We start from the raw sequence: 27,696 nt of genomic DNA on the forward strand, positions 1-27,696 counted from the left end.
GTATGTCTGGTGCCCAGGAAAACCTCAGCGTATGAAGGATGAAGGCGAAAAGCCCGACACGAAGGTCTGAGGCCTCGCTCAAGGCTTTCTTTGCTGCAAAATGGGCGTGGACTGGCTTTGGTCCGCCTAAAGGGGGCACTCTCTTTATTTCCCCGCAACTCAACGCTCCCTTCCCTCCCTTGCCGGAAGAAATGTGAGCGCCTTATCCCTGCAAACCGTCAGTTGGGGGTTCACCGAAACTGCGTTTTCCCCTTATGTGTGTGCGTCTGTGTTTGCTCTTGGGGTCGCGTACGCCCAAGAGGTCTGTGTCCCTCGCATAGGTTCACCCAATGACTTCCTACAGGGACTGCACCTCACCGCCTTTTTTGCTTCAAAGTTTGAAAAGAAAAACGGTGTTGTACTCGGTGTTCCTTCCCCCTTCCCCTCCTACCTCTTCCTCTTTCCCCTCTCTGTACATCTTACTGGTGCCTATTACCCGAATAAAAAAAAAATGTTCTTGTCTCTCGTCTCGCCTGCGGATGCTGGTGAACAACTCTGTAGTTTACTGTGTGCTGTCTATCAACAGGACGCGGGGTTGTCACGTTGCTTCACATTACCACTATTTTTTTTTTCGGGGGGGTTCGATTCTTGTCTCCGGGAGTATATCTGTGTCCCTTTCGTCACTGTTGTCGATTCTCTTGCGCTCAACGTTGAGCCCAATTCAAGCTTGCACCGGTGTTTTCCTTGCGCGTAATCGCGTTCACTCCTCTTTCCTGACCCTGCAAACACAAGCATTGCGTGTGTGTGTGTGCGGGGAGTGGGGATTTGTGTGTGTATGTGTGTGTGTGTGTGTAAAGCATGCCCCTTAATCGAGAGCTCCTGGCTTCCGTGAAGCTGGAGTCCGTGAGTGATTCGGACTGGGTGGAGGAGGAACACGAGAAGCTCAATGATGGCCGCTCTGTCACCGTGGATGGTTTACTTCACGGCCCCACCGTTGAAACCAACGAGGATAAAGACCAAAACGCAGCCACCAAGAACGTAATCAAATGCCTTAAAATCGCGTTAGAGCGCGGCATTACCAGCATCTCTCTGCCTGAAAAGCAGCGGCCGTTAATCCCAGAAAAGGATTTCTTCATCGAGTCTACTATGCATTACCGCACGTCTCGCGCTCCCGAAATAATCGCCTGCTGTGGCGCCAACGCCACTCGTATTAAGCAGCCGCGCAATGCGACGATGAGAAATGCCCGTCCCTCGGTGACCGGCAGCACCTATCAGCAAGCGCCCCGCCTACGAAACGAGTTGGCGCAGATCTCTCATACGAGCGAACCTTTCATGTATCCGGATAACGGCATCGACCCCGACTACGCGAGTTTTGTTTTGCCGAATGCGAGCTCCGACTCAGGCGCTGCACGCCCGTGCCGCAGACATCTTTCTTCCAAGACGCAGACGTTTGGGGACTTTTCGACGGATGACGAGGAAGACGACGACGAAGACGAGGTGCCGCCAGTCAACTTCACGTTTACGGATTTCTCGCCGATGTGCTATCGCCACATCCGCGAGTTCTTCAATGTGGACCCTAAGGCGTACGGCAACGTACTGCACAACAGTCGCTGGCATAGCATTCCAACACCCGGCAAGTCGGCAGCGCAGCTCTTTTTCTGTGGTCGTGACTGGGTGATCAAGACCATGACGGATCAGGAGAGTGACTTCTTGCGCAAGATCCTGCACCGCTACTATTACCATGTGCGCGACAATCCTTTTACGCTTCTGCCCCACTTCGTGGGTCATCACCGTCTTCGTATTGGCGGTCAGACGCACAACTTCATCATCATGCAAAACGTCTTCGCGACGACCAACACGATCCACGAAAAGTTTGATCTGAAGGGCAGCACAATAGGCCGCTTCGCCTCTGACTCTGAGAAGCGCCGGGCGACGTTCACGCAGAAGGACCTTGACATCAACAGACCCATGCATGTAGGCACAGAACGGCGCCTCTTGCTGATTGAACAGATCAGGAAGGACTGCGAATTTCTGAAGCGATCAATGATTATGGACTACTCATTCTTGGTTGGCGTCCACGTGTTGCCGACGACAGGTGACCCCTTGGCTTCTGGCAACCTCGGCGGATCTCCAGGTTTGCTGTCACGCAGTATCGTGGATGGCGCATCGCGTTTCCACACAACACTGGGCTCCAGCACATACGGCTACACTGCGGGGTGGGACCGGTCAGAACTCTTTGGAAACGATTCACCTGATATAATAAACAATGGTGTCAAGCTAGACGGTCGCTGCTTCACAGCTGATCAAGGCGGCATGATGAGCAACAAGGTGCCAGGACTGCGACAGGAGATTTATTACATCGGCATCATTGACATTTTGCAAGAGTACAACGCACGTAAGGTTGTCGAGAATGCAGTATTCGGGGCCATGCATGATAGAAAGCGGATTTCCTGTGTCAACCCGAACGACTACGCGAATCGATTTATTGCATTTATGTCATCCATCATCGTGTAAGGCGATTTAGTGGTGGGAAAAAAGGATTGCAGCGAATTGGACTCAGTGAAAAGCGGAACTACAGATGCCATCAGCTAAGGTGGTTCTCTCGAAACGCGTCAGCGCCAGGGGTGATGCTTCTAATGCAAACCGTTTGAAGTCCTGATGTGTTTATGTGTGTGTTGGTACCTGTGCTTGCTTGTTTTGGCTTCTGTCGCGACATTTGTGAATTTTAGCACAGAGCGAAAGGACTGATACGCCTCCGCTTTCTCGGGCGTGCGTATGCCTTGATGACGCACGCGCGCAAGCACATAAAACGAACGCGGATAAGTGAAAAAGGAATATTTAACCTTGAAACTATATATTTTGTTGTTATTGATCTGTCACTCCTGAGTGATGTACGAGTATATGTACGTACATACATTTTTTTTTTTGTGTGTGTGTGTGTGCTGCTGCTGCTGCTGCCTCTGCTTCTCAACCATCTTGCTTCCTCCTCCTCCCCCCCCCCCCCCCCCCGCTAACCATTACCACATGTTTGGCACGATTTGTCGGCTTCGTGTTGCGCCAGGTAAATTATTTAGTGTGATTCCCCCCCCTCCCCCCCCCCCCTTTACAGACACACACACACACACAAAAGAGGAGCAAAAAACAACAACATAAGCTTACCCCACCCTCCCTCGGACTCATGTTCACTTAATACTTCCCTGCCTCTGTTTGCACTTCTCCATCCTGGGGTAACATGTATACCGGATGGGGCTCGCCAAGCGACAGACCCCCTCGCGTAGAGGGGATGCGAAGGTGAAAGGTGCAGCAGTGACCTGCTTGTTTTTGTGGTGCGCTTTCCTGTGGTCTGGTGTGGGTCAATGACACGGCATATATGCTCACCTTCTCCGTCGCTTTTACCCTTCTCGAGCCTAAGAGTGGCTTCTATGGTATTGGTACACCTACGTAGGCAAGCCCCACTCGCACGTGCACCTTCTATGTCCACACCTCTGTTCGCTTCTGTGCCCCCCCCCCCCCCCGCTCCCCCCCAAAAACAAATGTCTCCAACCCCATTCACATAATCCTGTGCTTTACCGCCTGTCTCCCGACCCTTGTCTCTTTTCCGCTTTCTTAATTGGCAACGATAATTCAACGGACCCGCCAACGTCCGCCCGTGTGTCGCCTGTCATTCCAATCTCCGTTTTAATATTGCCACTGTTTAGCAGGGAACATCTTTACCGGCTCCTGTCGTTCACAGCAACGCTGTACACCATAGTGCAGCATTCTAGTGCCTTCATGTACTGACCACTGCCCCCCCCTACTCCCCCCCAACACACACAGCGCGTACACACACGACTTCAGAGGACGCGAGGCCGTGCTTTCATTCATTGTGTTTCGTTTTTCTTCCCTGCCGTTCTCCCCGCCCCCCCCCCTCTCTCCCACTCGTACCTGTTGTACATCTCTGCGCTCTCATTGACGCTGCGTATCGCTTGTTTTGTCTGCGTCGTCACACGGGGGGTACTCTTTCACACATTGGAGCACTGCCAATCTGCGTGCATCCTCAGGCGAGAAAAAGAGCTCACCGTTATTTTGGCTTGCTGTTCGTGTTTCAACTAGACTTGTGTCCTCCCCTCCCCTCTCCCCCTTTTTCCTCATCCATAGACTTGTCAATCATGGAGGCCCCTAAAACACTCAACAATTACCTCTCCTTGGTGGATGACTTCTTCCGAAAAACTTTCAGGGAGAACAGCTGCTTCTTCATGGCTCTCAAATCGCGGCAGTACTCGGAGTCGATCCTTGGCGTGAACATGTTCGCCAAGGAGGCAGCTGCCATGTCTGCAGATGCAACGGCAATCCCAAGTATGGAGTCTAGGAGTAAGCCAACATCCGCAGGGGCTCCCTCCCTGTCCGAGGCGCCCCAAACATCCATCAGTAATTTTCTTTCGATTTCTCCTCGAATGTCACTGCGTCGCGACGGTAGCGCCGAGGGGAAAATGAAGGTGGCCTACGAGTTCGCTGTGCCGCGGGTGTGTCGACTGCATCAAGCACTCACCCTAAACAGTCGTGGTGCCGTCACCGTGGCTGGCAACGTGAAGGAACTCCTGGAAGGCCTCACAGTCGGGGCGCGTGGCTCAGTGAATACAATCATGCCAGCCTCCGAGGACGTTACCTCATGCCATATCCACTATCAACGCGGCGACAAGTACTCCTCCCTTGGCTATCAGCGCAATGGGCTTGGAAGTAGCGACCTTCTCTTGGACTGCGGCATCACCTTCTTCAACCTCCTGCTCGGCGCAGGGTTTGAGAGGCGGCAGCTCTCTTTCCTGGAGCAAGGCGAGGGATCTGCACAGCTGGACGTAATGTACGTCGGTGCCGGGTTCACCGGGGTCAACTGGTCTATTGCGGCCAAAATGGTCCGCTCGAACGATGCCTGGTCGAGCGCTCGCATGGCGATACTACAGCGTCTCTCATCTACCACCGCAGTTGCCTGTCAATACAACTTTGACCTTGTTCAGGCGGTCGCCAAAGTGTCGCTCGGCTTTACCCAAGGGATCCAACTGCGTGCGCCGATGCTGATTCATGCCAAAGGCACAGTCCCAATACCAGCTGGCGCTTCTGTTGGCGCGCCCTCCTCGCCATCAACTCCGCACGCCCCCGGAACGACGTTGCCCATGACCCCTACGTGGAGCAATCCTGTGCCGTTGGTAGTAGCAGCCAAAGCCGAGAGCGACGGCAACTGCTCAGCAACGCTGCGTGGGCTCTTTAGCGACTCCATTCGCTGGGGCGTGGTGGCGCAGAAAAACTTTTTAGATGACGCCGCAGTGATCAAATACGGTCTCACCATCTCGATAGAGTACGAATCCTAACGGATGACATTGATGAGGCAAATGCCCGAGCCAGTTTACATCACTCACGCCCACCAGCGTGTACATTGTGCGAAGAAAGGAACAGTCGCATACATATAGAGGCCTTTTTTCTGTAGTGAAAATGTGTGTGTGTGTGGGGGGGGGGGTGGGGGGGGTCAGTTTGGTCGCTATTGTTTGTGTGAATGGCCTTCAGCCCACGCGCCCTGAATCGCACCACACACACAGACACATACACACACACACTGCGTGCTTGAACATAAGCTGGCGGAGAGAAATGGCGGAGGTGTGTCTGTGTGTGTGTGTGTGTGTGTGTGTGTCTGGCCCCTGTTGTTTAGGGATGGAAAGGGAGAAAAATAAAAGTTTTTACGCAGTTGTATCGCCCTTCGCCTCACTTCAGCAGCACACCCTCTTGTTCTCTTCCGGATCAAGCCCTCTTGTTTTAGTTACACCACGTTTGGCGCTCTGGAGTGTAGAGCACTTCATAGTAGAGCCCGTCATGGAGCGCAGTCCCCCAACCCACCCTCCCCTGCAAGCGAGCCCCAAACGCCCGATGCATAGAACCATAGACAATTGAAACTTTTTGTTCAACGCATTTTCTTGAAAGGGAATTTCTTTTCCCCACACGTTCGGCGTGTGCGTCTGTTCGATCCACGGCACTGACCAGCACAATGCAGAAATTGTCAAAATAGCCACGCATCGACAGGCCGGGGTGGAGGCAGGCTCCCTGCATCAATGGGGAAGGGAGGGGAGGAGGTCGGCCAAAGGAATTTCGGCTCTCGACTAAGTACAACTCAATAACCCCGAGATACTTTGCACCATGACTACTATCACAATGTACCACCAATGGAAACTGCAACGAAGTGCCCTACCACCATGAGGCCGAGGCTGCGGGAGCCATCCTAGTGCACTCTGAATGGCAGTCTTGTGAGGATAATAGGACGGCTTTCCACACATCCATATCCGCTGGTGCATGCACCCTTTAGCACCATCGCATCCTCATGCCTACCTCGAGCGCAGCCGTCGCATGTGCGTGGGATACACCACTCCCTGGGTGGCCTGGCGAGAACGCGCCCCTGACATGAGCGGAAACGCAGCCGCAATGCTGGAAGAAGTTACCCCGCTTTTTGTTTCGCGAAACTCACGGATTCTCTTTTGGCGAACCGCCAAAGTTTCCACCCGCAGAAAAGCCACGCAGGCCACGTCCCCTCACATGACGAGGTCGGAAACGCAAGGCACGGAGCCACTCATCCCTTCCCTTTTCTGTCGTCTTCACTGAGATCCTTCGTGGTGCCGCCTCGGTCTGGGTGGGCTGATGAGGCCCAGGTGACGGTCGGGGGGGATGCGGAGGACGGCCCGGGTCGCCCCATAGAGTCTCCCTTCCCTCCCCCGCCCCAGCCTCCCATGGGTGAACCGTGCGCCGGCGGTATGGTCAAATACAGCCGCGGGCAGTGACCGAGGGTCCAGAGGCGGCACAGCGGCGAAGCACAGGGCCTGTGAGGGCACCTCCCGTGAGGCTGGCCGGCTGCGTCCTTGCGCTCGCCCCGCGCACTAGTCGCCACAGCGTCGGCGCTGAGAGGGAGGGGGGAGGGGACGGCGTGGAGGCGGCGCGCCTGGGTGACACCGCGCAGCACGTGTGGGTGAGGAGGAGGCGGGGAAGAAGAGGACGAGCGCGTTGCACGCATGGGCCGCTCGAGCTGTGGGCGTGCACGTGCACATGTGGTGGTGGTGACGTCGGTGGAAAAATGGAGCGCTGGAAACCACACAAAGCAGATTGGTTGGGGTCGTGTGTTGTGACCCGGGCAGGCTTTGCGTTTCACTGCAGACGTATGGAACATATGACCGTGTCCGTGAGAATGCCAATACGCGAACGCGTTACCCTGGATGGAATGCGTTGGCCTGGCCGCGTGACCCGACTGGGGTACGGGAAGCTGGTACGCTGACTGCCGGCTCCCACCTTTGCGTGGGGGCACCTCGGCGCTGTTTCCCTCTCGCTGCCAAGCAGATGCAAGCCACCCGAGGCGCTTGCTTGCAGCCCGTCCCCTACTCACCTGCTCCTCTGCCATGACGGGCACCCATTTGCCCCATCGCCCCCTCCCCTCCCCTCCCCCCTTCTCAACTTCTCTTCGACTCTGTTGCGTCCTCCTGCATCGATATTCGCGAATGGCCGGCCCTGCTCGCTGACGTGACCGCAGCGAAACTGGTGCGACCCCACCCCAGCTGTGCTGGGCATTCTTCGCGCTCACATCCTTTCTCATTGTCGGGCCTGCTGGCTGACACCGGCGGCAGCAGGCGGGCGGGCACCTTTGACATAAAGAAAAAAAACAACATAAGACACTGTAAAGCACGCAAAGAGACGCGAGCCGTGAAGACGCCGACGGCGACTACACTCAGCACGCGCGCGACCCAAGCCAGGCACACGTGCAGGCCTGTCTCTGTGGAGCTGCTTGCGCTGAGCTATCTACCGAGAACGCGGAGGCCGTGGGGGCATCCATACCGCCTTGTCAGTTGCACTCTGAGGACTAAAACAAATACCACAGCGTAGTCGCGCCCCTCACCCACACCCCGACGCCGCGGCTGACCAAGTGTTGTTCTACCATGGCTGGTGTAGTGGCGGCCTGTCAAAAGAGGCTCCTGGTGGTGAGGGAACCACGGGCACGCGCCGCGGTGGTGTCGATGTGTTGTGTTCTCGTGCTTATAGCCATTAGTCTCTTGTACTGCTACGTGTACCCATCCGCGAAGGACACGAGGCGCACCCGCGGCCGCAGCGGGCGTAGATCCAAGGATAAGCGTGGTCATACCAGCAGACACGGTAGTGGCCGAGAGAGCGCTGGGAGCGGCACCTCCTCGAAGCAGCGGAAAACTGACGCGTCGCTGCCTACGCTTCTCATGCTGATTGGCATTCACGGCAGTGGCAAGAGCTTCTGGGCCCAGCGGTACACCGAACTTGTGCACACATCGTATGTTGTTGTCTCCTCCGACGCCATCCGTAGCCGTCTCACCGGCACCGTCAGCAACTACACGAGGGAGAACGAGGTAGAGGAGGAGCTGCTGAAGGAAGTGGCACGCACACTGGGGCTGCGGCGTAGCTGCATCGTCGACGACTGCCAGCACAATCTTTCGCCCGAATTTCGGGGAAAGCTGAAGGCATTGGCACCGGACGGTGAGGTGAACCGTGTGGTGAAGATCGTCTCTGCGAAGCCGTCGTACGCTATGGTGCGCATCGAGGGCGATGTGAGTGAGGGGGTGGCGCGCTACGTCCCTACCATGGAGGAGCTGGAGAAGCAGGTGGAGCGCGTTGCGGAGTTCGAGAGGACTCACCGGGAGGATGGCTGGGTGAAGAACTGAGGGATGGCACGGCTGTCATAGGAGAGATCCAGTCCTACTGCCGTGCTCTCGGATGAAGGTCAAGCTGGAGGAACCCTGAGGGAGGGAGGGGGAGGGGGCTGCTCGTGTGAGCGTCGGCTCTCCTCGGGAGGAGTCCTTCCCGTCCCCCCTTCCTCTCCTCTGTACTCCTCCTTTCCCCTGCGCTCCCAGGCATTTGAGTGCGTGCCTGTGCGTGGCTTTACGTGACGTAGTTCTTCTCTGTTTGGTTCACATCTGCTGCAAGCGCTGATAGTACCGCTGAGCCTCGCTCGCTCCGCCCCTCTCTCGTGTGCGCGTTCGTTTGCTTGGGGGGCTCCCCTTTGCTTTTATCGTTCCCTTAGATGTCACTCTTGTGAACCCCTCCGTCCCGACTCCCCCCCCCCTTCATTCCTTGTGCATCTCTTCAATCTCGAGAGTCAGACCTTCTTCTTTCTTGTGGCTTGTTCGCCTTCGTAGATCCCCACCGTGAGACACAACGTGCACAAACGAGAGGGGGCGATTTGGTTGTGACAGGGTGGTAGGGCCCACAACAACGACACCGGCGGCGACGGCCCGCCCTCTTTCTTGAATGAGGAGTCCCCCCCCCCTCTTCCCTCTCCTTTCCTCTCCTCTCTGCCTCGGACACACCCGCGGTGTGCTTGTCATTGCCATTCTCGCTGCGCCAGTTGTGGCGACGCATGCCGCGAGGCCATCTCTCTTTCTCCGCTGCCTCTGCTCTTGCGGGGCCCACCACTGGGTCACCGCACCACCTCCCCCTGGTGTTGCCTGCCACACCCTCCTCACATGAGCCGACTGCTGCCACGCCTCTTCCCCCGCCCCCATCCTCCTCGACTACCCCTGTCCGCCCTCACGAGCGCGGTTCAATGCGACATCACTCGTGTAGGGGTATTCTGTCACCCTCCACCTCCACTCCATTCTAGTCCCACAGTGAGACCTCCCGTTTTTGCTCTTCGCCTCTCACTTTGCCGCTGGCTGTGATTGAGTTGCGCCACTTGCTGGTCGCTGTAGCTCTGTTTCTCAAGCCTGTCCACCTTGGCGTCCATCACGGCGGCGAGAGCACCCGCCAGCACCGGTGTGAATCGGGGAGGGGGTAAAAACGGTCGTGTCTGTTGTGCGTGCGCTCGGTGGCACCGACTACGAGCACCGCTTCTTCACCCATCACCGTCCCTGCGTTCCCCCCAATTTTCTCCACCCCACCCCACTCCACTCCACTCGCCCTCGCACCCACATCCACGCGCACACGCGCACACGTGCACGTGGATCATTGTGCGGTAGGACCCTCGGCACGGGCAAAACCGAAGACCTCCATTATCCGTTTGGGGCTGTTGGCCACTTCCCTCACCTCAAACGGGTGAAGAGAAACATCCGCTGGCGACTGGAGATTTGAGTGTCTCGAGGGCGTGCTGTGCTTGGCACTACCGCGGCACGGGGGAGAGGGGAGACACCGACACAACCGAATCCGAGAGGATACCATCCGCGTCTACTATGAGTCGCGCTCGCTCTGTGATGGAGGCGGCCGTCTCCGTGGTGATGTACTGTGCCTGCAGCGTGGGCATGATTCTCGTGAACAAACTGATCATGACCACATACTGCCTGGACTTCCCGTTGGGAATCCTGATGCTGCAGAACGGTGGCGCACTGGCGATTGTGGCGTTTGCGAAAGCGACGCGCTTTATTAGCTACCCGGACTTTTCCTTGTCCGTGGCGAAGCAGTGGCTACCTCTAACTGTGCTCTTCGTCGCAATGCTGTTCACGTCCATGAAGAGCCTGGGAATGATGTCCGTCGCGGCGCAGACGATTCTCAAGAACCTTGGTGTTGTTTGCACGGCGCTCGGTGACAGGTTCCTCTACGGCAAGGCGCAAACGCTGTCGATTTACTTCTCGTTTGCGTTGATGCTTCTCGGCAGCTACCTCAGCGCGAAGGGCGACCAGTGGGTGACGCCGGCGGGGCTTGCGTGGACGTTCACGAACATCATCGCCACCGTCTCCTACACGCTGTACATGAAGGCAGTGCTTGGCTCTGTCAGTAATTCGATCGGCCGTTACGGTCCTGTGTTCTACAACAACATACTGTCCCTCCCCTTCTTCCTGCTCATGGGCTACGACGAGATCATACCGTTTCTGACTGCATGTAGTGAGACGACGGTGGACGGCAAGCTGGTGATCATCATCTCGGTCCTTGTGAGCTCCGCGATGACGTTTTCTGTCTTCTGGTGTATGTCGACCACCTCCCCCACCACGATGAGCGTTGCCGGGTCGCTGAACAAGATTCCGCTTGCCTTCCTGGGCATGTTGGTGTTCCACCAGTTTCCCACTGCGACGGGCTACGTGGGTATTATGATTGCTCTGTCCGCGGGCTTGCTGTACACATTCCTCAACATCCGGGCCAACCGCACTAAGGCACTCGCCGATGCGGAGCGTCAGCGGCAGGACTTGCCCACCAAAAGCCCGGAACTCGAAGTTGTGGTGCGCGCGGATGAGGATGTGCGGGAGACATCCAAACATGAATAGTCACCCACCGTGGCAGCAGACCGATAAAGAGGGAGGTGGGGAGGGCACACCCGGCCTGCCGCTGCAACATACGGAGACGTACCTCTTGCCGCGGTAGGCACTGGAGAGTCACTTTGAGGAAAGCTGAACATCTTTTTTCCCCCCACGGCGGAATTTTTCTGCCTTTGGTTGATAGTATGAACATTGAGTTCCCCCCCTCCCCTCCCCCCCGCAGATGATATCGCCTTTCACTCGTTTCTGGTCTGTATTGTGCTCTGTAAGCGTGTCGGGTTGAGGGTGGGCTGCTGTTCCAGACCCTAGTTTATCTCATTATACACTCTTGTTGCCTGAGCGCACGTGTGCGCGAATGCATCTATGCAATTTCATTCTTTTGTGAGACCTCCTCCTCGTCTCTCTTTCCGGGTGAAGCGTACGACGCCCTAAACACACGCCCGCCTGTCCACACGGCCATGCGACATGCTGGCCCCATCCGTGGCGCTCGCGACACGCACCCGATGCGGCCACGAGTGGCACAGCCACCGCAGTGAAAAGAAGGGAGAGAGGGAGGAGGGGTAATGGACTACATAATGCTCGAGGGAGCGTTTGTGCTTCTCGACGTGGGCGCATGTGTGCAGATGTGTGCGAGAGAAAGTGAGGTGTGCGAGTCAGCACTTACGGTACGGTTTCACCATACCCCCTCTCACCTGGTGTAAACTGCCATCGTTGCCCAAGTTGGGTGTAGAAAGAGCCCATGAGTACGCACGCATAAACAAGGACGCTGGACATTGTTGCTGGTCCCGCGGTGCCGATGCAGGCGTGTTGTTTGGCTAAACTTTGCGCTCGTGTGCCCGCCAGTTCCTGTCTCTCTCCGCGACCTGTATCGGAGGTCGTCACGGGTATGTGTGCAGCGACTCCCCCTCCTCCCGCCCCCCATGCCAAGACGAGGAATCGGCTGCGCTGTACGACACGTCCTAGGGCGTTCGATCTTGTCTCGGGGTGGGAGGCGGTGACCTCTCACGTATGAATGTATTCTTCTGCACTGCGTTGTGTCTCATCCCCTTCTGATCTCGACCCTCCTACCTGCGCCCTTCCCACCACTTCGCCTTCACGGACGTGGACAGACGCACCCACACCGACACAGAATCCCTCCCCCCCCCCCCCCACTCTGCACGGTGAGTGGCGCTCATGGCGTACCTCTTTGTGCCTGGAGACCAGCCGATCGTGTCTAGGCACAGTGCGCCATCGAGGCTGCGCATGCACTATCCTTTACAGCCTTCACTGTCTTGGTACTGCCGATGCGCCTAGTCGGATGACCTGACTGCGCTGTTCCGCAACTTCTTCTGAACTCGAGCGCACCAGTGTACACATTGGTGTGCGTGTGTGACGCGGCTCACGGCGATCGTGGAACTGTTCTGTGCCGGGGCCAAGCACGTGACCTGGAAGAGGGGCTTAACCTGCCCGCAAGCGTGATATTGAGGTGGTGTCTTTGGTGGAGCTGTGGTAAAAGGGGTCGACGGTCGTGACACCGTGTGTGTATCAGCACATGCATACACACACATCACTCCTCCTCCTTGACACCCCCAGGGTGCTGCCACAGGTCGCCAAACCTACTAGTAGGGCTACCGAGTATGTATGGTGTGTGTATGTATGTATGTATGTATGTATGGTGTGTGGTGTGGTGTGTATGTGTGTGTGTGTACCTGAAGAGGTGCTCGAAGATACTTCAGCTTGGGGGCGAAGCGGTGCGAGGACACTCGCTGGACACCAACGCTACAGAGCGTGGCGCCGCTTATCGGTGGCACGCACGAGCGTGAAGCTGCTCCAGAGAAATAAAAACGTCTGCTACGCAGTGTGAGCTGAGGTCGTCGTTCGGCTATGTGCACTACCAAAGCGGCGTGAGAGCGACCGAGTGAGGGGGTGCTGCTGCCCCAGTTGCAGGCTTCTGTGCGTGCACGTAGTTTTCCTTCACCGTGTGCCTGTGCGGTGCCCCTGTATGATGACAAAGTCCTCTCTACTACTACTAGCTTCCGATGCGTTGCTGACGATCACCGTTTGAACTTCATCTTTCGCTCCGATCTGAGGGTGCACTTTTTGGTCTGTGCGTGTGTGTGTGGGGGGGGGGGGAGGCGGATGCTGGGGTCTGGGTTTGGGGACAGGGTTTGCGTTGCGCGCCAACAGCCACCGTGCGACGTCACACCAACCGCTGCTCATACGTAGCTGTTCATCGTATGGCGGTGATTATTGTGGACGGAGATTGGGCGAGTGTGCGTGCCGCCGTGTTGAGGTGCGCTCTGTGGAAGGCGTTGCTGCGTGGCCAGCGTTGTGCCGCCGCGGTGCCGGCGTTTCTTCCGTGCACTGTGGAGTCTCTCTCGGTTCGAGCGCTCCTCCGATGAGCTTCCAACCATCATCACACTCCTAGAATCGAAGTCTGCCCCAACGTGGGTTTGTGGTGGCGGAGCCCGCGTCTTTGTGTGTGGGCTGTCGCTCTCTTTTGTGGTTCTCTGCGTGTGTGCCGCGGCTCACGGCGATCGTGGAACTGTTCTGTGCCGGGGCCAAGCACGTGATCTAGAAGAGGGACTTCACCTGCCCGCAGGCGTGATATTGAGGTGGTGTCTTTGGTGGAGCTGTGGTAAGAGGGGTCGACGGTCGTGACACCGTGTGTGTATGGATCAGCACATGCATACACACACATCACTCCTCCTCCTTGACATCCCCAGGGTGCTGCCACAGGTCGCCAAACCTACTAGTAGGGCTACCGAGTATGGTGTGTGTATGTATGTATGTATGTATGTGTGGTGTGTGGTGTGGTGTGTATGTGTGTGTGTGTACCTGAAGAGGTGCTCGAAGATACTTCCGCTTGGGGACGAAGCGTTGCGAGGACACTCGCTGGACACCAGCGCTACAGAGCGTGGTGCCGCTTATCGGTGGCACGCACGAGCGTGAAGCTGCTCCAGAGAAATAAAAACGTCTGCTACGCAGTGTGAGCTGAGGTCGTCGTTCGGCTATGTGCACTACCAAAGCGGCGTGAGAGCGACCGAGTGAGGGGGTGCTGCTGCCCCAGTTGCAGGCTTCTGTGCGTGCACGTAGTTTTCCTTCACCGTGTGCCTGTGCGGTGCCCCTGTATGATGACAAAGTCCTCTCTACTACTACTAGCTTCCGATGCGTTGCTGACGATCACCGTTTGAACTTCATCTTTCGCTCCGATCTGAGGGTGCACTTTTTGGTCTGTGCGTGTGTGTGTGGGGGGAGGGGGGAGGCGGATGCTGGGGTCTGGGTTTGGAGACAGGGTTTGCGTTGCGCGCCAACAGCCACCGTGCGACGTCACACCAACCGCTGCTCATACGTAGCTGTTCATCGTATGGCGGTGATTATTGTGGACGGAGATTGGGCGAGTGTGCGTGCCGCCGTGTTGAGGTGCGCTCTGTGGAAGGCGTTGCTGCGTGGCCAGCGTTGTGCCGCCGCGGTGCCGGCGTTTCTTCCGTGCACTGTGGAGTCTCTCTCGGTTCGAGCGCTCCTCCGATGAGCTTCCAACCATCATCACACTCCTAGAATCGAAGTCTGCCCCAACGTGGGTTTGTGGTGGCGGAGCCCGCGTCTTTGTGTGTGGGCTGTCGCTCTCTTTTGTGGTTCTCTGCGTGTGTGCCGCGGCTCACGGCGATCGTGGAACTGTTCTGTGCCGGGGCCAAGCACGTGATCTGGAAGAGGGGCTTAACCTGCCCGCAAGCGTGATATTGAGGTGGTGTCTTTGGTGGAGCTGTGGTAAAAGGGGTCGACGGTCGTGACACCGTGTGTGTATCAGCACATGCATACACACACATCACTCCTCCTCCTTGACACCCCCAGGGTGCTGCCACAGGTCGCCAAACCTACTAGTAGGGCTACCGAGTATGTATGGTGTGTGTATGTATGTATGTATGTATGTATGTATGGTGTGTGGTGTGGTGTGTATGTGTGTGTGTGTACCTGAAGAGGTGCTCGAAGATACTTCCGCTTGGGGGCGAAGCGGTGCGAGGACACTCGCTGGACACCAACGCTACAGAGCGTGGTGCCGCTTATCGGTGGCACGCACGAGCGTGAAGCTGCTCCAGAGAAATAAAAACGTCTGCTACGCAGTGTGAGCTGAGGTCGTCGTTCGGCTATGTGCACTACCAAAGCGGCGTGAGAGCGACCGAGTGAGGGGGTGCTGCTGCCCCAGTTGCAGGCTTCTGTGCGTGCACGTAGTTTTCCTTCACCGTGTGCCTGTGCGGTGCCCCTGTATGATGACAAAGTCCTCTCTACTACTACTAGCTTCCGATGCGTTGCTGACGATCACCGTTTGAACTTCATCTTTCGCTCCGATCTGAGGGTGCACTTTTTGGTCTGTGCGTGTGTGTGTGGGGGGGGAGGGGGGAGGCGGATGCTGGGGTCTGGGTTTGGGGACAGGGTTTGCGTTGCGCGCCAACAGCCACCGTGCGACGTCACACCAACCGCTGCTCATACGTAGCTGTTCATCGTATGGCGGTGATTATTGTGGACGGAGATTGGGCGAGTGTGCGTGCCGCCGTGTTGAGGTGCGCTCTGTGGAAGGCGTTGCTGCGTGGCCAGCGTTGTGCCGCCGCGGTGCCGGCGTTTTTTCCGTGCACTGTGGAGTCTCTCTCGGTTCGAGCGCTCCTCCGATGAGCTTCCAACCATCATCACACTCCTAGAATCGAAGTCTGCCCCAACGTGGGTTTGTGGTGGCGGAGCCCGCGTCTTTGTGTGTGGGCTGTCGCTCTCTTTTGTGGTTCTCTGCGTGTGTGCCGCGTGATGTCATGCAGGTATGCTCCTTTGTCGTAGCGCCTCGGTGCTGTGCCGACTGACATACCACACCTTATCCCAATGCTTTATTCACTTCAGCTGAGGGCGGCACTTGGTGGCGTTGTGGCGTAGTGTGTACGCATCCTTTGGCAGTGTGCTGTGAGCATCACGCAAAGGGGCGCCGTGCGGTGGGGAGGGGGAGTTAGCACCGAATTTGTTTGTTGAGGATGCGTCAGCCTCGATAGACGAGGGGTGGGGTGAGTGGGGGGGGGTAACAAGCCAAGCCGAGACACTGAACTCCCTCAGTATATATTTTTCTCGTATAAGACACAAACGGCAGCGCCGCATCCGCACTGCGCAAAGGTGCACTCACGCCTCCGTCGCTGCTGCGACTGCACTGAGCTCTTCGGTGCGCTGATGCCACGCAGGTGACTGTGTGCGCGATGGCGGCTGGGAAGAGGGGGAGGGAGACCCTCACCGGGGCACGGGCCAGGGGTGGGATGAGACGTGCAGCCACCTTTTTTGTTCGCTCCTTTCATTCTGCACATTTTTCTACGCTTCAAAGCTTGTGCGCTTCTCTCGGTTGTTTGGCCCGCGGAGTTGAGCGCCGTAACGCAACCCTCACGACTTCCACTCACTAGTACAGTTGCTTATCTCCGTTTTTTTTTTCACGTTTTCAAGTGAACCGAGCACTCTCGCGTATGTGTGAATAAGACTTGAAAACATGGAGGCACCAGCGCTTTGTTATGTGACGGATGGCAGTCCTTCGTTCATGATAGCAAATGATTGGATTCTCGGACTGTCGAGGCAACGACATGAGGTGATGTGCGAGGTGAATGCCCTTCACAAAAGCACCGAGCCCCGAGAAGATAACGTGAGTGATACAGCTGACAGTGCAGAACTGAAGAGAAACTCAAACAATAACACGAACACCAAAAAATTCCAAGTTCACATGATGCATCGACGTCGTCTGTACAAACAATATGCGATGGACCTTTCAGTGTGGGCTGATACGCACTCGTACTACCAACTGATGATGTGGTGTCATGATCATCACGTATTTGTGCACCCCACAGTAGAAATACGACGGCACCATAGTGTGTTTCGAGAACATTCTTTTCGGGTAAAGGAGGATGTGGAGGCCTTCACACCTCTCCTGGCGATTCCGGAAGACTTGATCATCGGGTTTAGAGACGCAAATACAACATCAAGTGATCCGACTGCTGACATCGATGACCGTAACAACCTGTACGACGCCCAACGCGAGGCGGAGTTTCATAAGTACAATACTGGCGGCAACACTGATGTTGATATCTGCCAGTTTTTCTTCTCATCCCTCGGTATGATCGTCTCCGATCTCATCACAGCAAAGAGCAGCCCACTAACCGACCCTCGACACCTGTTCGCAGATCTCTTGAGTAAAGTGCCAACACTGCAAAACGCGCCGTACTTCGATGAGGAAGTCGTCTTTGACTCCCATGAAACCTGCCTCGCCGATGTGCTCTTGCAGATGATCCGCAACTACATCAACGGCGGCCCGTTGGTGAACAAAGTACCATTGCACGACCTACGCTGGGCGGTCAGTGTTTCCCTGTCGCACTCCACCCCCCTTTCCATCGGAGCTGTGCGGTCAATTGGAATTGTGCCGGTGGTTCATCTCTTTCCACACGGAGGGAAGGAAACAAACGCTCACGTCATCGCCCGGACTGCGCGTGACAGGTCAGCAGAGAAAATGAACACCTTTTTCAGAGAGAAGTTCGGCTATGACTTCCAGGGACAAGCGAGCGGCAAGTGGATATACGTTGTGCCGGAGCGGCCGCTAAAGGCTGGGGAGGAAATAAGATTGCAGGCCATGGCACCGGTCTGCGCAAAGGATGACGAATCCGAGCAGATGTGGCGGCTCTCATGTGGAACAGTCCCGGAGTCATACATGACCAGCGCGCAAGTATCTGCTCGACAGGCGGCCGTGACGCAAATAATTGTCCAGGAAGGCGAAGTTCTGTTGAAGGCATCAAGGACGAAGTGATTGATGTGTAAAAAAAAAAAGAAACGCCCGTGAGAAGTATTTTGCGCCACGGGAATGAATTTCACTGCACTAATTTTCTCTCGATTTTTATATTCTTCTATCGCGCCGTTGCTGAAAGGTGCTGAGTCGCCCTTTTTGTGTGTGTGTGTGTGTGTGTCCAAGAAGGAAAAAAGAAGTGATGCTGCTGATGATGGAATCATATACCAAAGGAATCCCAAAACAGTGCGGTGTGTTGCGCAGAAACACAGGGAGACTAGTCTCGAATCCCACACACTCTGCTCTTTGGCTACTGATCATGTGCGCCTCCACGGAGTACTTGCGTTGCTGCGTCGCCTCCCTCTCCCCCTCCCCCCCCCCACCACCACACACACACATACACACACGAAAGGGGAAAGGGAAGGGGGTAGTGCGGACGCTTTCGCCACAAATTTGTCTTGACAACAAAGCAGAAAAAAAAATAACCAGAAAAGGCGGAAAGAATACACAAAACAGAATAAATCACCTCGCATATCTGAGACTTTACGAACATTAGCCAGTTCAGTGACGCGAGACACACGCGCAAGAAGGTGCAGCATACCACCGCCTTTCTCTTGGCGCATGCCAATTCTACGCTTACAAATATACTCTGGAAAAGATGGCCATTGCTGCGTCTTTGGTGTGTGCACCTTTATTCTTCGCACCGATTCCCATGCTTCGTGTGACATCTTCCTTACCCCTTCTTTACTTCATTCTCAGGTCCAATGAGTCACAGCCGACACAGCGACCGGCGAGAGAGTCGCCGCGAACGACGAAAGGAGAGCCGCTCCAGTGTCAAGAAACACCACCGCCACAGCAGCAGTGCCGGCAGCTCTCGACATCGTCACATCACCACTAAGGATAAACCCCCAGTGCCGCGTGACTTCCACTGCCACATTTGTGGCAAAGCTCACTGGACGGTGTACTGTGGCCGTCTTCAGCAGAACCCAGAAAACTACCCGCTAATGGATGCCAAGCGTGGGTGCCGTCAGTGTGGTCAACGTGGCCACTCGACGTCACAGTGCCGTATCAAAAAATACCTTTGTCGCGACTGTGGTGGCATGCATGACACCCGCGACTGCACATTTGCTCACGTTGGTGAAGACTGGTATGAGTTCTTTGATCCACAAACCCGCCATTTGTACTACGCCAATTCTGATGAGTCGCAGATTCAGTGGAACCCGCCAACGCACGAACTTGACACCATCTACTGGTACTGCAGTCGCTGTCAAGTGATGATCTCCGCCAAGTTCCGTGAGTGTCTTCTGTGTCACTCTATCCGTCCCGAGTCAAAGCAGCACGAGGGCCTCACGACAGATTCAGACACGGACTCGGATACTAGCAGCTCCAGCTTTACCTCTACAAGCACTGATAACAGCGACGCCAGCAGTCTCGGTTCCAGAAGTAGCAGTACTGACAGTGGCACCAGCAGCAGCGATAACGATGACGGGGATCAAAGCGCCGCTTGAAAACTGTACGGCACAGTTTTCGTATACCCGCACACATAACGGTAAGGGATACCTGACACGCGGTTGCTGCAAAACGATGTGTGTCTCGCGGAAAAAAAAACTCCTCATGACCACACGAGGGGGGATGCACGGACAACCTACCTTTCCTATCGCGTGTGTATTCCTCCGCCCTCCCCCCCTCCCCAGAGCTTAACTCTCTCTGTGCGGGCGTGAGTGTTCATATGGCTATGTGCATACGCATCTTGTAGAGGATGAAGACAGTAATCCCCACTTTTTGCTGTTGTTCATATCCTCACGCGGCTAAACAACTCATCAGTGTGACTCTCCCCCCTCCAAAAAAAAAAACGAGGTCAAGAAGAACAAGCAAAAATGAGCGGAGAGCTTTTCTCCGTCTTCCTCTGATCTCTCTGTTGTACTACGCCACTCATCGGCGGACCTTCAGCTCAAGGGGAATAACTCACAGAGACATGTGCTGTGCTCTCAAATAGATTTCGCATTTGTTTCCTCTGAGCTTTGCGCCTCGAATTGGAGGGGGCCTCGTTGCCACTGTATGAGCCCATCCCCCCCCCCCTCTCCCAGTTACAGCCCTAACCCTGGACTACCACAAAAGGGAAAGAAGAAAAAAAAAGCGAAACTGGTTATTCCGCAGTGAAAAAAAATCCCTCTTTGGTGGGATCAACTTCATCCGAAAAGTCTGATGCGGTGTCGGTGCAATGCCCCCCCCCCTCCCCCCCCTACCCTTCCACACGGCCACGTCTCCTCACAGTCCTCTTTTCGGATGACCTTTTCTGTTTCTCTTTCATGAAGGTGTGGCTCGATTCACGCACACCTCTTCCTCATTTCCCCCCTTACATTTTTCTTTTTTCCTTTGAGGGGGCGGGGGGCCAAATCCGCACCGAGCCTTTTTGGGTGCTGTGCGCGATACCCCGGGCCAACAGTGGGGCGTCATCGGCTAAGATCCACTAGTGATGGTGTTCGTCAGGGGGAAGGGTTCTGCGCAACGGCCCCCGGTCGGGGTGCTGCCGTACCGCGTACCACCCCTATCGGGACTTTATCGAATGCGCTACTACCCACCCACAACGGCAGCCGCCACCTCATCGGATCATCTTTCCGTGGAACGTGGCGGTACCGCCGGTGACGCGATAACTGGTGCTGTCTCTGGTGATGGTGCAGCCACTGATCCCCCCGCACCATCCGGTGCCAACTCTTCAGCAGTACGCCATGCAGCTGTACATGAGCAGCTCCTCCGTGCATCTTCCCTGGGTGACGGTGAAGTCGATTTGTTCGCCCTGTATTCTGTGTGCGAGGTAGAGGCGGTGCCGTGCATGCGCTGCGCGCTACACACACAGACAACGTTGAAGACGTGCTCGTACCGATTGTGTCAGTCGTATCACCTCCGCAAAGGCGATGCAGATTCATTGCCACAAGAATCCACGGTAGGCCCAGGAACTACCAACGAAGTTCACACACGATCGGCCTTTGGGTCTTCGCCTTTGATGCGCAACCTGCAGGAAGGCTGGTACGTCTTTTTTTTCCCGATTAGTGAATGTGGACGACTGAAAGACAATTTGCTGGTTACCATCGGCGACGTTTTAATTCCAGGCGATGTGGCGGAGTGCGATCTGGCCAATGATGGCTGCTTACAACCGCTCAAGACATCTGTGACAGCAGCAGCGTCAGCGCCGAAGTCGACCTCTGGTACTTCGCGGCGCTGGAAGCCCCTCTTCTACTATGTGGTGAGCCCTGTCCCTGTACATTGGGATGAGAGAGACTCGGCAGACGTTCACTTGACCACCTCGTGGCGCAGCAGTCCAACTGCAGACCCCGAGCACCGACAAAGTAAAAAGAGATTCACACTCCTCTACTCGTATTACTGCTCCCCAAGGGCACCAGACATCTTTACGTGTCGTGCACAATTCCCTGGTGACACCCCATTGCAGCTGGTGAGCAGTCCGAACTGCGACACCGGAGTGCAGCTGCGCACTGATGTCACGAAGCATACGGCGATGGTGCGCGTGGAAACCGTGGATGGCAATTCACTGGAAACACATCGAAACACGCGCGACTACACCTTCGCGCTGCATTTCTTCTTCGGAGACGACTTGGAGTCACTCAATGAGACTAGCATGTTTGCTGCTGCTGTGGTGGCGATTGTGTTCCTGCTGCTTCTGTGGCTCTTTCTCACGAGGGACTTGATTCTGTAGCTGCGCTCTTGATATCCACTTTTTTTTTAAACGGCTCTGCATTTCTGTTCGGCTTCTCTCAATGCTTTTCCCCCCCCCCCCCCGTCGGGCAGAGCGCGCGTCTTCCGCATTGAGTGGCGGAGCTGAAAGGCAGCCTCTTTTCTCCCTCTAGCTGTGCTGCTCACAAACCACAAGTCAAGACGTACTCAGACCGGGGCGAGAAAGAGGAGAGGAAAAAAGGCCCAAGAAATGAGAATGCTGGGCACTATAAATACACATACACATGCTCTCGAATGATAGACCGCAACGACAGCAGGGGCACCGGCTCTTTGGGGCTCCTCGCCGCGGTCTCGCCCCACAGTGGTAAAGGCGGTGTAATAGAGCTCATTCATGACTCACCGATCACTCTCCCCCTTTTCCTCCCTTTTCCCCTCCTCTCCGCATTGCTCCACCACTGCCACTACCGCCATGCCGCGCGTTGTGTTACACCGCCGTATTCTCTTCACTATTGGGCCATGTCAGTGCAGAAGCGCACACGTTCGCGCAAACGATGAGTGCAGAACCGGCAAGCTGGAGTGCGGCGAAGGATACACCAGCGCCACAGCCTCCGGCGTACTCTCGCGACGCGCTTGAGAAGGAGTTGCGTGATGGCTTCCGGAAACAGCAGCAGCAAGTGAGCAAGGATCGAAAGGTGGAGCAGCTGGCACTCGCTAAAGGTCTTGGCGAGCTCGCCGTTACGTCTCTGAAAGATGGTCACTATACCCCGCATAGAGTACTGCCACCCCTCAAGCCAGATGAGAAGAAGTTGTTTGAGCGCATCAACTTCAGGAACTGGCTCCAGCGCGTAGACGAAAACGCGGAGAAAGCCGCCCCAGTTGCACCACCCGTGGCCCTCGAAGACTTCGCGGGAGAATTGACGCAGATAAAGGGGGATCCAACATCGCCAAAGTCTGACACCGAGGACTCCGTAAGCGTCTCTATTTGCTCAACCACCCCATCATTAGCGGCTCTCAAAGGGAACTGTGCCGATGATGTCCGAGAATTCCTGCATCAGCTGCGCTCCACTTCACGGGTTACCGCCTCCATCCACGATGCCCGTTCGGAGATGGAGGACAACATTCAGACCGTGGAGGCGGCTCTGTTTCGACAATGCGCACCCCTTTCGTTCGAACAGCTGTTGGACACTGCGTCTCGTGTACTAGCCGCGATGGAGCGTGGTGACCTGACAGAAGACGTCGTAGTGCCGCGTGAGATGGCGGTCAATGGGGGGGACGATGAAGCAGTACCGAACTCTGCTGACTCCACAGAGGGTCGGTCGTCGTTGAATCGGCCACCAACCCGGGTCTTGCACGGCGCAGTAGAGGTGGAGGCGTACACTCGCGAGTGCTTGCTTCCAAAAGCGTACAAAACCCTCGCCATTGCCCACACCTCTGAGTGGATGCTTCAGTACACGATGGCCTACCTGCGAACGACCCCGGCGGTGAACACAGACGAGGCGCTCACTCGCTTGAACCTGCTGGCGCGCTGCGTTCGGCTCCTCGGAGACATGGAGAACTTTTCTTCCATCCTTTTATCTCTGGAGACAAAGTGCGAGGAGTACGCGGGTTTTGTGGCACTGAGAGAAGCGGCGGAGTCACACATCTCGACGCTTCTGAATGAGCTGGAGAGTTCTCTAGATGCCGTTTTGAGTGCGCCGTTCCCTTCGCGTCGTGCACGTCTTCTGTTGGTCGAACGGGGAATTCAGAAGAATCTCCAGCGCGCTATGCTGTTTCTAAATGAGATTGACTATAGCTGGACGCCGCATGTACGCTTTCACTGGGTATGGAAGGTGCAGCTCCTCACTTCATCTTTTCATCGCATTCACGGGTCCATTTCGCAGAAGTACATGAAGTGTAGCATGGGGTTCGTGGATGGTGCCCTCCAAGACCAAGTGGCCGACACGCGAATTACTGGTCGATACCTTGGCGCTTCGCCGAACCAACCCAAAGTCCCGCGGGTGCAGCAGGTGGAGTACGAGAGAATCACGGAGGGTTTCACGCTGCCACAAATAGGCATGTCAGTAAAGGGACTGGCCAGCCTCATTGTTGGGGAGCAGCTGTGCATGGGCGCGCGGTACTTGCTCCGCCAATCCACAAAGGAATTCGACCCAATCTGGAAATTTCACATGGACGAGGTCTGTCATATACCTACCGAGGAGGACATATCCAGGGAAGTGGAGAAGATGTCAGCACTGGCCAAGAGGCGCTTTGTTGCGAAACAGAATGAAGAAAAGAAGCCAGGCACCTTGACATTTATCACTGAGTCGTAGATCGCGGGGATCACATCAAGTTGATGGGCACGTGCGACCGCCTCCATGCATCTTTGGCAGAAACTCGCAAGTGATATTCGCGGATGCTCGCCATGCTGTTGCCAAATGCAAAAAAAAAAACCGCTCCGCTTGACTGACCACTGCACTCGCCGCAGATCGCGGCATTTTTTTTTCTCTGGGCGCTTTTTTCGAGTGTCTTTTGGGGCTCATTGAATGTATACTATTGATTCTCCCTCAAAGCTCCCCGCCCTCTCTGTGCACTCCCCCTCCCCCTTCCCAACCACCACCACCACCAGCCGTCTGTCCCTTTTTTTTTCTGGTGGCGAAGAGGGGGACACATCGCTGAGCGTGTGGGCACCACGAGACACAGGCATCTACGGCGTTCCGAAGTCATGGCACGTTTTCGTGACTGATCTTGGCGGATAGGTCCCCGAGTGGCGTGTCGTTGGAGCTTCCTGAGACAGCGAATGCCCCTCCATTCCGCTGACAGCGCCCCCAGGTTAGGGGGACATGAGTCGCCCCGAGGAATGCATTCCGTATCGACCGACATTGCGGGGTCCGGCTGTCAAGCGAGGGCCGGGCTTAGATGAGTGAGTCGGCCATTGCATCAACCCGCCTGCAGAAACTACTCCGCACCACGGTGGTACTCGTCGAGACAGGCACAAAGAAGTGGGGCGTGGTGCATGGATTCGAACCCGTATGTTTCCTTTTTTTCGTGAGAGGGTGTGTGCATTGAACGTGATGGTGATGTTTAGCCTACTGAGTGAAGTCTCGACATCTGAGGAAGGAAAATACACGCCAGAGGGATTAAAAAAAAGAGGGCAGCTCAGACTGCATGCTCGTATACAGTCTAGCCTCACTCAACGCCGCGTCTGTGGTTCTGTGAGTGTGAGCAACACAGAGCACTCGTGCTTTATCGGGACTGGATAAACCACGGGCAACGTCCAGGGAGCTCAGGTGAAAAGATGGGGCAGCCTTCATTGTTTACTGCTGGAAAGGAAAAGAAAAAAAAACTGACAGGTGCCAGTGCTTGCGGACCAACAAGGGCGAGGACTTGGATCCTTTAGGCTACTGGCGGTTGGTCAGGGAGAGGGACAAGGAGGAATGTATGTATGTACACGTATACGAATGATGGGGACTTGCGACGTGGACGAAGAAAACAAGTGCTTGCTGCCATCCTCAAAGGGTTGATGCCTCTCATGGAAGACTTTCGCCAAGCTCAATGGAAAGAGGGGGCTTGGCTTGGGATACAGCCAGTAACTATATGCTTGCAGGCACAGACAATGCTGGTTTTGTGTGTATCTAGCACTACAATTCCCCTCCTATGTTTTCCCTCTCATCATGTCTTTTGAATCAGCCTTGAGCGGAACAGCCGTAGGCGCGCACGCACGGACAAGTGTGAACCCCCCGTTATCGAACCAACCACCTCATCTCTATTCATATTCACACGGGTCGCGAGAGATCACTCCGCACCTCCTTTGCGTACTTCTCACTTGTCTAGTGAGGAGTTGAACAAAGGGCCGCGGCAGACCACTTTTGTTGCTTTTCCCTACCCTTCCCTTGTATATTTCTTTCCATACGTCATAGATGCGCCCTCACACACGCACAACAGCCAGTGAGTGATATGCTCTCATATTTAGTCTAGATCTTTTTCGCTGAAGAAAATTTCCATTATTTCTTTGCGCGTGTGGGTGTGGGTGTGTAAAAAAAAAAAGGGGGGGGGGTCTGGGCACCACAGCTCTGCCTGTTCGTAATCCCCCACACAGAGTGAAACGCTCCCCTCTCCACTGTTCTTTTTTTTTTTCTCCCGTCTGCTGTTTGTTCGATCCACCCAATCTTCCGAATCCTTTTCTTTCTTTTTGTCGTCATCTTCCTTTTTGCATCGCGTCTACGGTCCATCACGATGAACCCGACACCGGACACGGCGGTGCCCACAAAGTGTATTCACGTTCTTTCTGACATTGATGGCTACAAGTACAAGCTCGTCATGCAAGGCGATGTTCAGCAGCTCAGCGTTCGAAAAGTGAAGCGCTACCTGGAGAAAGCCACTGGGATCAAACCCACGCAGCAGCTGCTCTCCTTCAATGGCGTCGCACTGGATGAAACGATGAGTGGCAGGGATGCAGGCTTTTTCGATGGAGCGATTCTGCGCCTTCAGCAGGTGTCGCTCTCTTCAGGAACGCTGCTGAAATGTACCTCGGCAGAGAAAGCATCACCCCCTTTCACACCAATGGTCCCAGAATACCCCACCGGGGGGGACTCGCCACCTCAAAAAGAGGCTCCCTTTGCTGATAAAACATCTCCGTCAAGGCAAGCATTCGCCCCGGCGGCGAGGTCGCCCATTGTTGCCACGCAGCTGACCAGTAGCGCTAACACCTCACCACTGCTGCAGTCTCTCTCACCGAACCAGCTGGCAGGCGGAACTCATCGACAGACTCAGAATAGAATGTCGTGCGCGAAACCGCACTCAGCGGCGCAAATCGCCTACCCCTTTTCGCAAGAGGCCAGTGGTCCCGCTAATGCGAGCGGAGATGCGCCCCATACCACCCCACAGGGGGTGTCATCCTCATCACACACAGACTGCGATACGATGCATGCGTGTTTGTACGAACTGGAGGGAAAAGTGGCGGCGCTTTCCATCGACAACGTCCGTCTGCGTGAGCAACTGCAAGTGGCGGCGCGTCACGCGGCTGAGGCGTGCACAGACTGGAAACAGGAGGAAGAGGTGAAGCTACTGAAGGCGGCCCTGGCAGCTGCGCAACAAGGCGTCACGGATGCCGAAAGAGCTGCGGCGCACCGGTGGCGTGTCAAAGAAGAAGATCTCGTCAAGGAGCTCGATCTGCTGCGGGAGGAGCGGCGGCGATTTCAGGCAGAATCCACCGCTCACGATGCGAAGATCGCGGAGCTCGTGCATTCACTGGAAGGTGAAATCCGCGGTCTGAGGTACGAACTTCGGGATAAGGATGAAGCACTACAGGCGGCTCGGATCGCACTGTCCGAGCTGCAACGTCAAAACCCCTTGGCAAACGCAGGGCATCGCGGCGGCGGCGGTGGTGGCGAGAATTTGCCGACCATTCACGTCACCCAACCATCGACACTACCTGCAGCTTGCCGTGCGCGAATTCTGCCCTACCAGTCCCAGGAAAGCACCAGCAGCAGCATGGACGAGTTGGCGGAGACGGTCTTGGGGTATCTGAGGCAAGCCCTCGAATCCGGCACCTCGTTGGAGTTGGACCCCGAGAATGATACGTGTGTTGTCCCGATGGCTAACGGTTTAAAGGTACTAGTGACGTTGGATCGAGAGACAGAGAGAATGTACCTATACGTGACCCTCCTCAACTACATGCCCTCTTCCCCCGCTCAACGGCTGCGACTGTACGAGATGCTGCTGGATGGCGCGCTGCTTGGCAAAGACATGGCTGGCGGCGGTGTCGGGGTGAGCCTAGAGTCTAACCTCATTCTGATGAGCACCTCTGCTCACCTACGGCTGAGCGACACATCTTTGCTAGCAGTGACTGCACCGCAGTTTGTAGCAGCAGCGTGGGAGTGGAAAGAGAAGATTGACGTTCTGCTCAACACATAAACCGCCTTTTTTATTTGTGTGTGTGTGTGTGTGTAACCACGTGGAGGGGGCGAGATAGAATGAGATTTTGTAAGGTCTTAGAAAAACAGAACCTTCGCCGCCTGAGTTCTCGACTGGTGGCCGAGCACGTGCGTGGCTCTTCTTTGGTTCTTATGTGGAACT

General features: G+C 55.7%; 9 protein-coding genes across 9 annotated transcripts; all 9 read left to right on the forward strand.

Annotated features, from left to right (window-relative positions):
• Positions 1–837: 837 nt before the first annotated feature.
• On the forward strand, positions 838–2,493 carry JKF63_01874 (uncharacterized protein; the record flags this gene model as incomplete). The annotated part of the gene is made up of 1 exon (XM_067897918.1): positions 838–2,493. The coding sequence occupies one exon, from the start codon at positions 838–840 to the stop codon at positions 2,491–2,493; it is 1,656 nt and encodes a 551-aa protein (XP_067754075.1).
• A 1,634-nt stretch (positions 2,494–4,127) lies between these two features.
• On the forward strand, positions 4,128–5,321 carry JKF63_01875 (uncharacterized protein; the record flags this gene model as incomplete). Its single annotated transcript, XM_067897919.1, has 1 exon — positions 4,128–5,321. One exon carries the CDS (start codon positions 4,128–4,130, stop codon positions 5,319–5,321), a length of 1,194 nt encoding a protein of 397 aa, XP_067754076.1.
• Positions 5,322–7,916: 2,595 nt separating this feature from the next.
• Positions 7,917–8,666, forward strand: JKF63_01876 (uncharacterized protein; the record flags this gene model as incomplete). The annotated part of the gene is made up of 1 exon (XM_067897920.1): positions 7,917–8,666. One exon carries the CDS (start codon positions 7,917–7,919, stop codon positions 8,664–8,666), a length of 750 nt encoding a protein of 249 aa, XP_067754077.1.
• A 1,503-nt stretch (positions 8,667–10,169) lies between these two features.
• Positions 10,170–11,195, forward strand: JKF63_01877 (uncharacterized protein; the record flags this gene model as incomplete). Its single annotated transcript, XM_067897921.1, has 1 exon — positions 10,170–11,195. The coding sequence occupies one exon, from the start codon at positions 10,170–10,172 to the stop codon at positions 11,193–11,195; it is 1,026 nt and encodes a 341-aa protein (XP_067754078.1).
• A 5,479-nt stretch (positions 11,196–16,674) lies between these two features.
• On the forward strand, positions 16,675–17,976 carry JKF63_01878 (uncharacterized protein; the record flags this gene model as incomplete). The annotated part of the gene is made up of 1 exon (XM_067897922.1): positions 16,675–17,976. One exon carries the CDS (start codon positions 16,675–16,677, stop codon positions 17,974–17,976), a length of 1,302 nt encoding a protein of 433 aa, XP_067754079.1.
• A 740-nt stretch (positions 17,977–18,716) lies between these two features.
• JKF63_01879 (uncharacterized protein) lies at positions 18,717–19,460 on the forward strand (the record flags this gene model as incomplete). Its single annotated transcript, XM_067897923.1, has 1 exon — positions 18,717–19,460. The coding sequence occupies one exon, from the start codon at positions 18,717–18,719 to the stop codon at positions 19,458–19,460; it is 744 nt and encodes a 247-aa protein (XP_067754080.1).
• Positions 19,461–20,428: 968 nt separating this feature from the next.
• Positions 20,429–21,664, forward strand: JKF63_01880 (uncharacterized protein; the record flags this gene model as incomplete). The annotated part of the gene is made up of 2 exons (XM_067897924.1): positions 20,429–20,621; positions 20,652–21,664. The coding sequence occupies 2 exons, from the start codon at positions 20,429–20,431 to the stop codon at positions 21,662–21,664; spliced, it is 1,206 nt and encodes a 401-aa protein (XP_067754081.1).
• Positions 21,665–22,193: 529 nt separating this feature from the next.
• On the forward strand, positions 22,194–23,951 carry JKF63_01881 (uncharacterized protein; the record flags this gene model as incomplete). Its single annotated transcript, XM_067897925.1, has 1 exon — positions 22,194–23,951. The coding sequence occupies one exon, from the start codon at positions 22,194–22,196 to the stop codon at positions 23,949–23,951; it is 1,758 nt and encodes a 585-aa protein (XP_067754082.1).
• Positions 23,952–25,854: 1,903 nt separating this feature from the next.
• Positions 25,855–27,534, forward strand: JKF63_01882 (uncharacterized protein; the record flags this gene model as incomplete). The annotated part of the gene is made up of 1 exon (XM_067897926.1): positions 25,855–27,534. One exon carries the CDS (start codon positions 25,855–25,857, stop codon positions 27,532–27,534), a length of 1,680 nt encoding a protein of 559 aa, XP_067754083.1.
• Positions 27,535–27,696: the final 162 nt, after the last annotated feature.

Source organism: Porcisia hertigi, chromosome 34, assembly GCF_017918235.1.
Source record: "Porcisia hertigi strain C119 chromosome 34, whole genome shotgun sequence".
Taxonomy (NCBI): Eukaryota; Euglenozoa; class Kinetoplastea; order Trypanosomatida; family Trypanosomatidae; genus Porcisia; species Porcisia hertigi.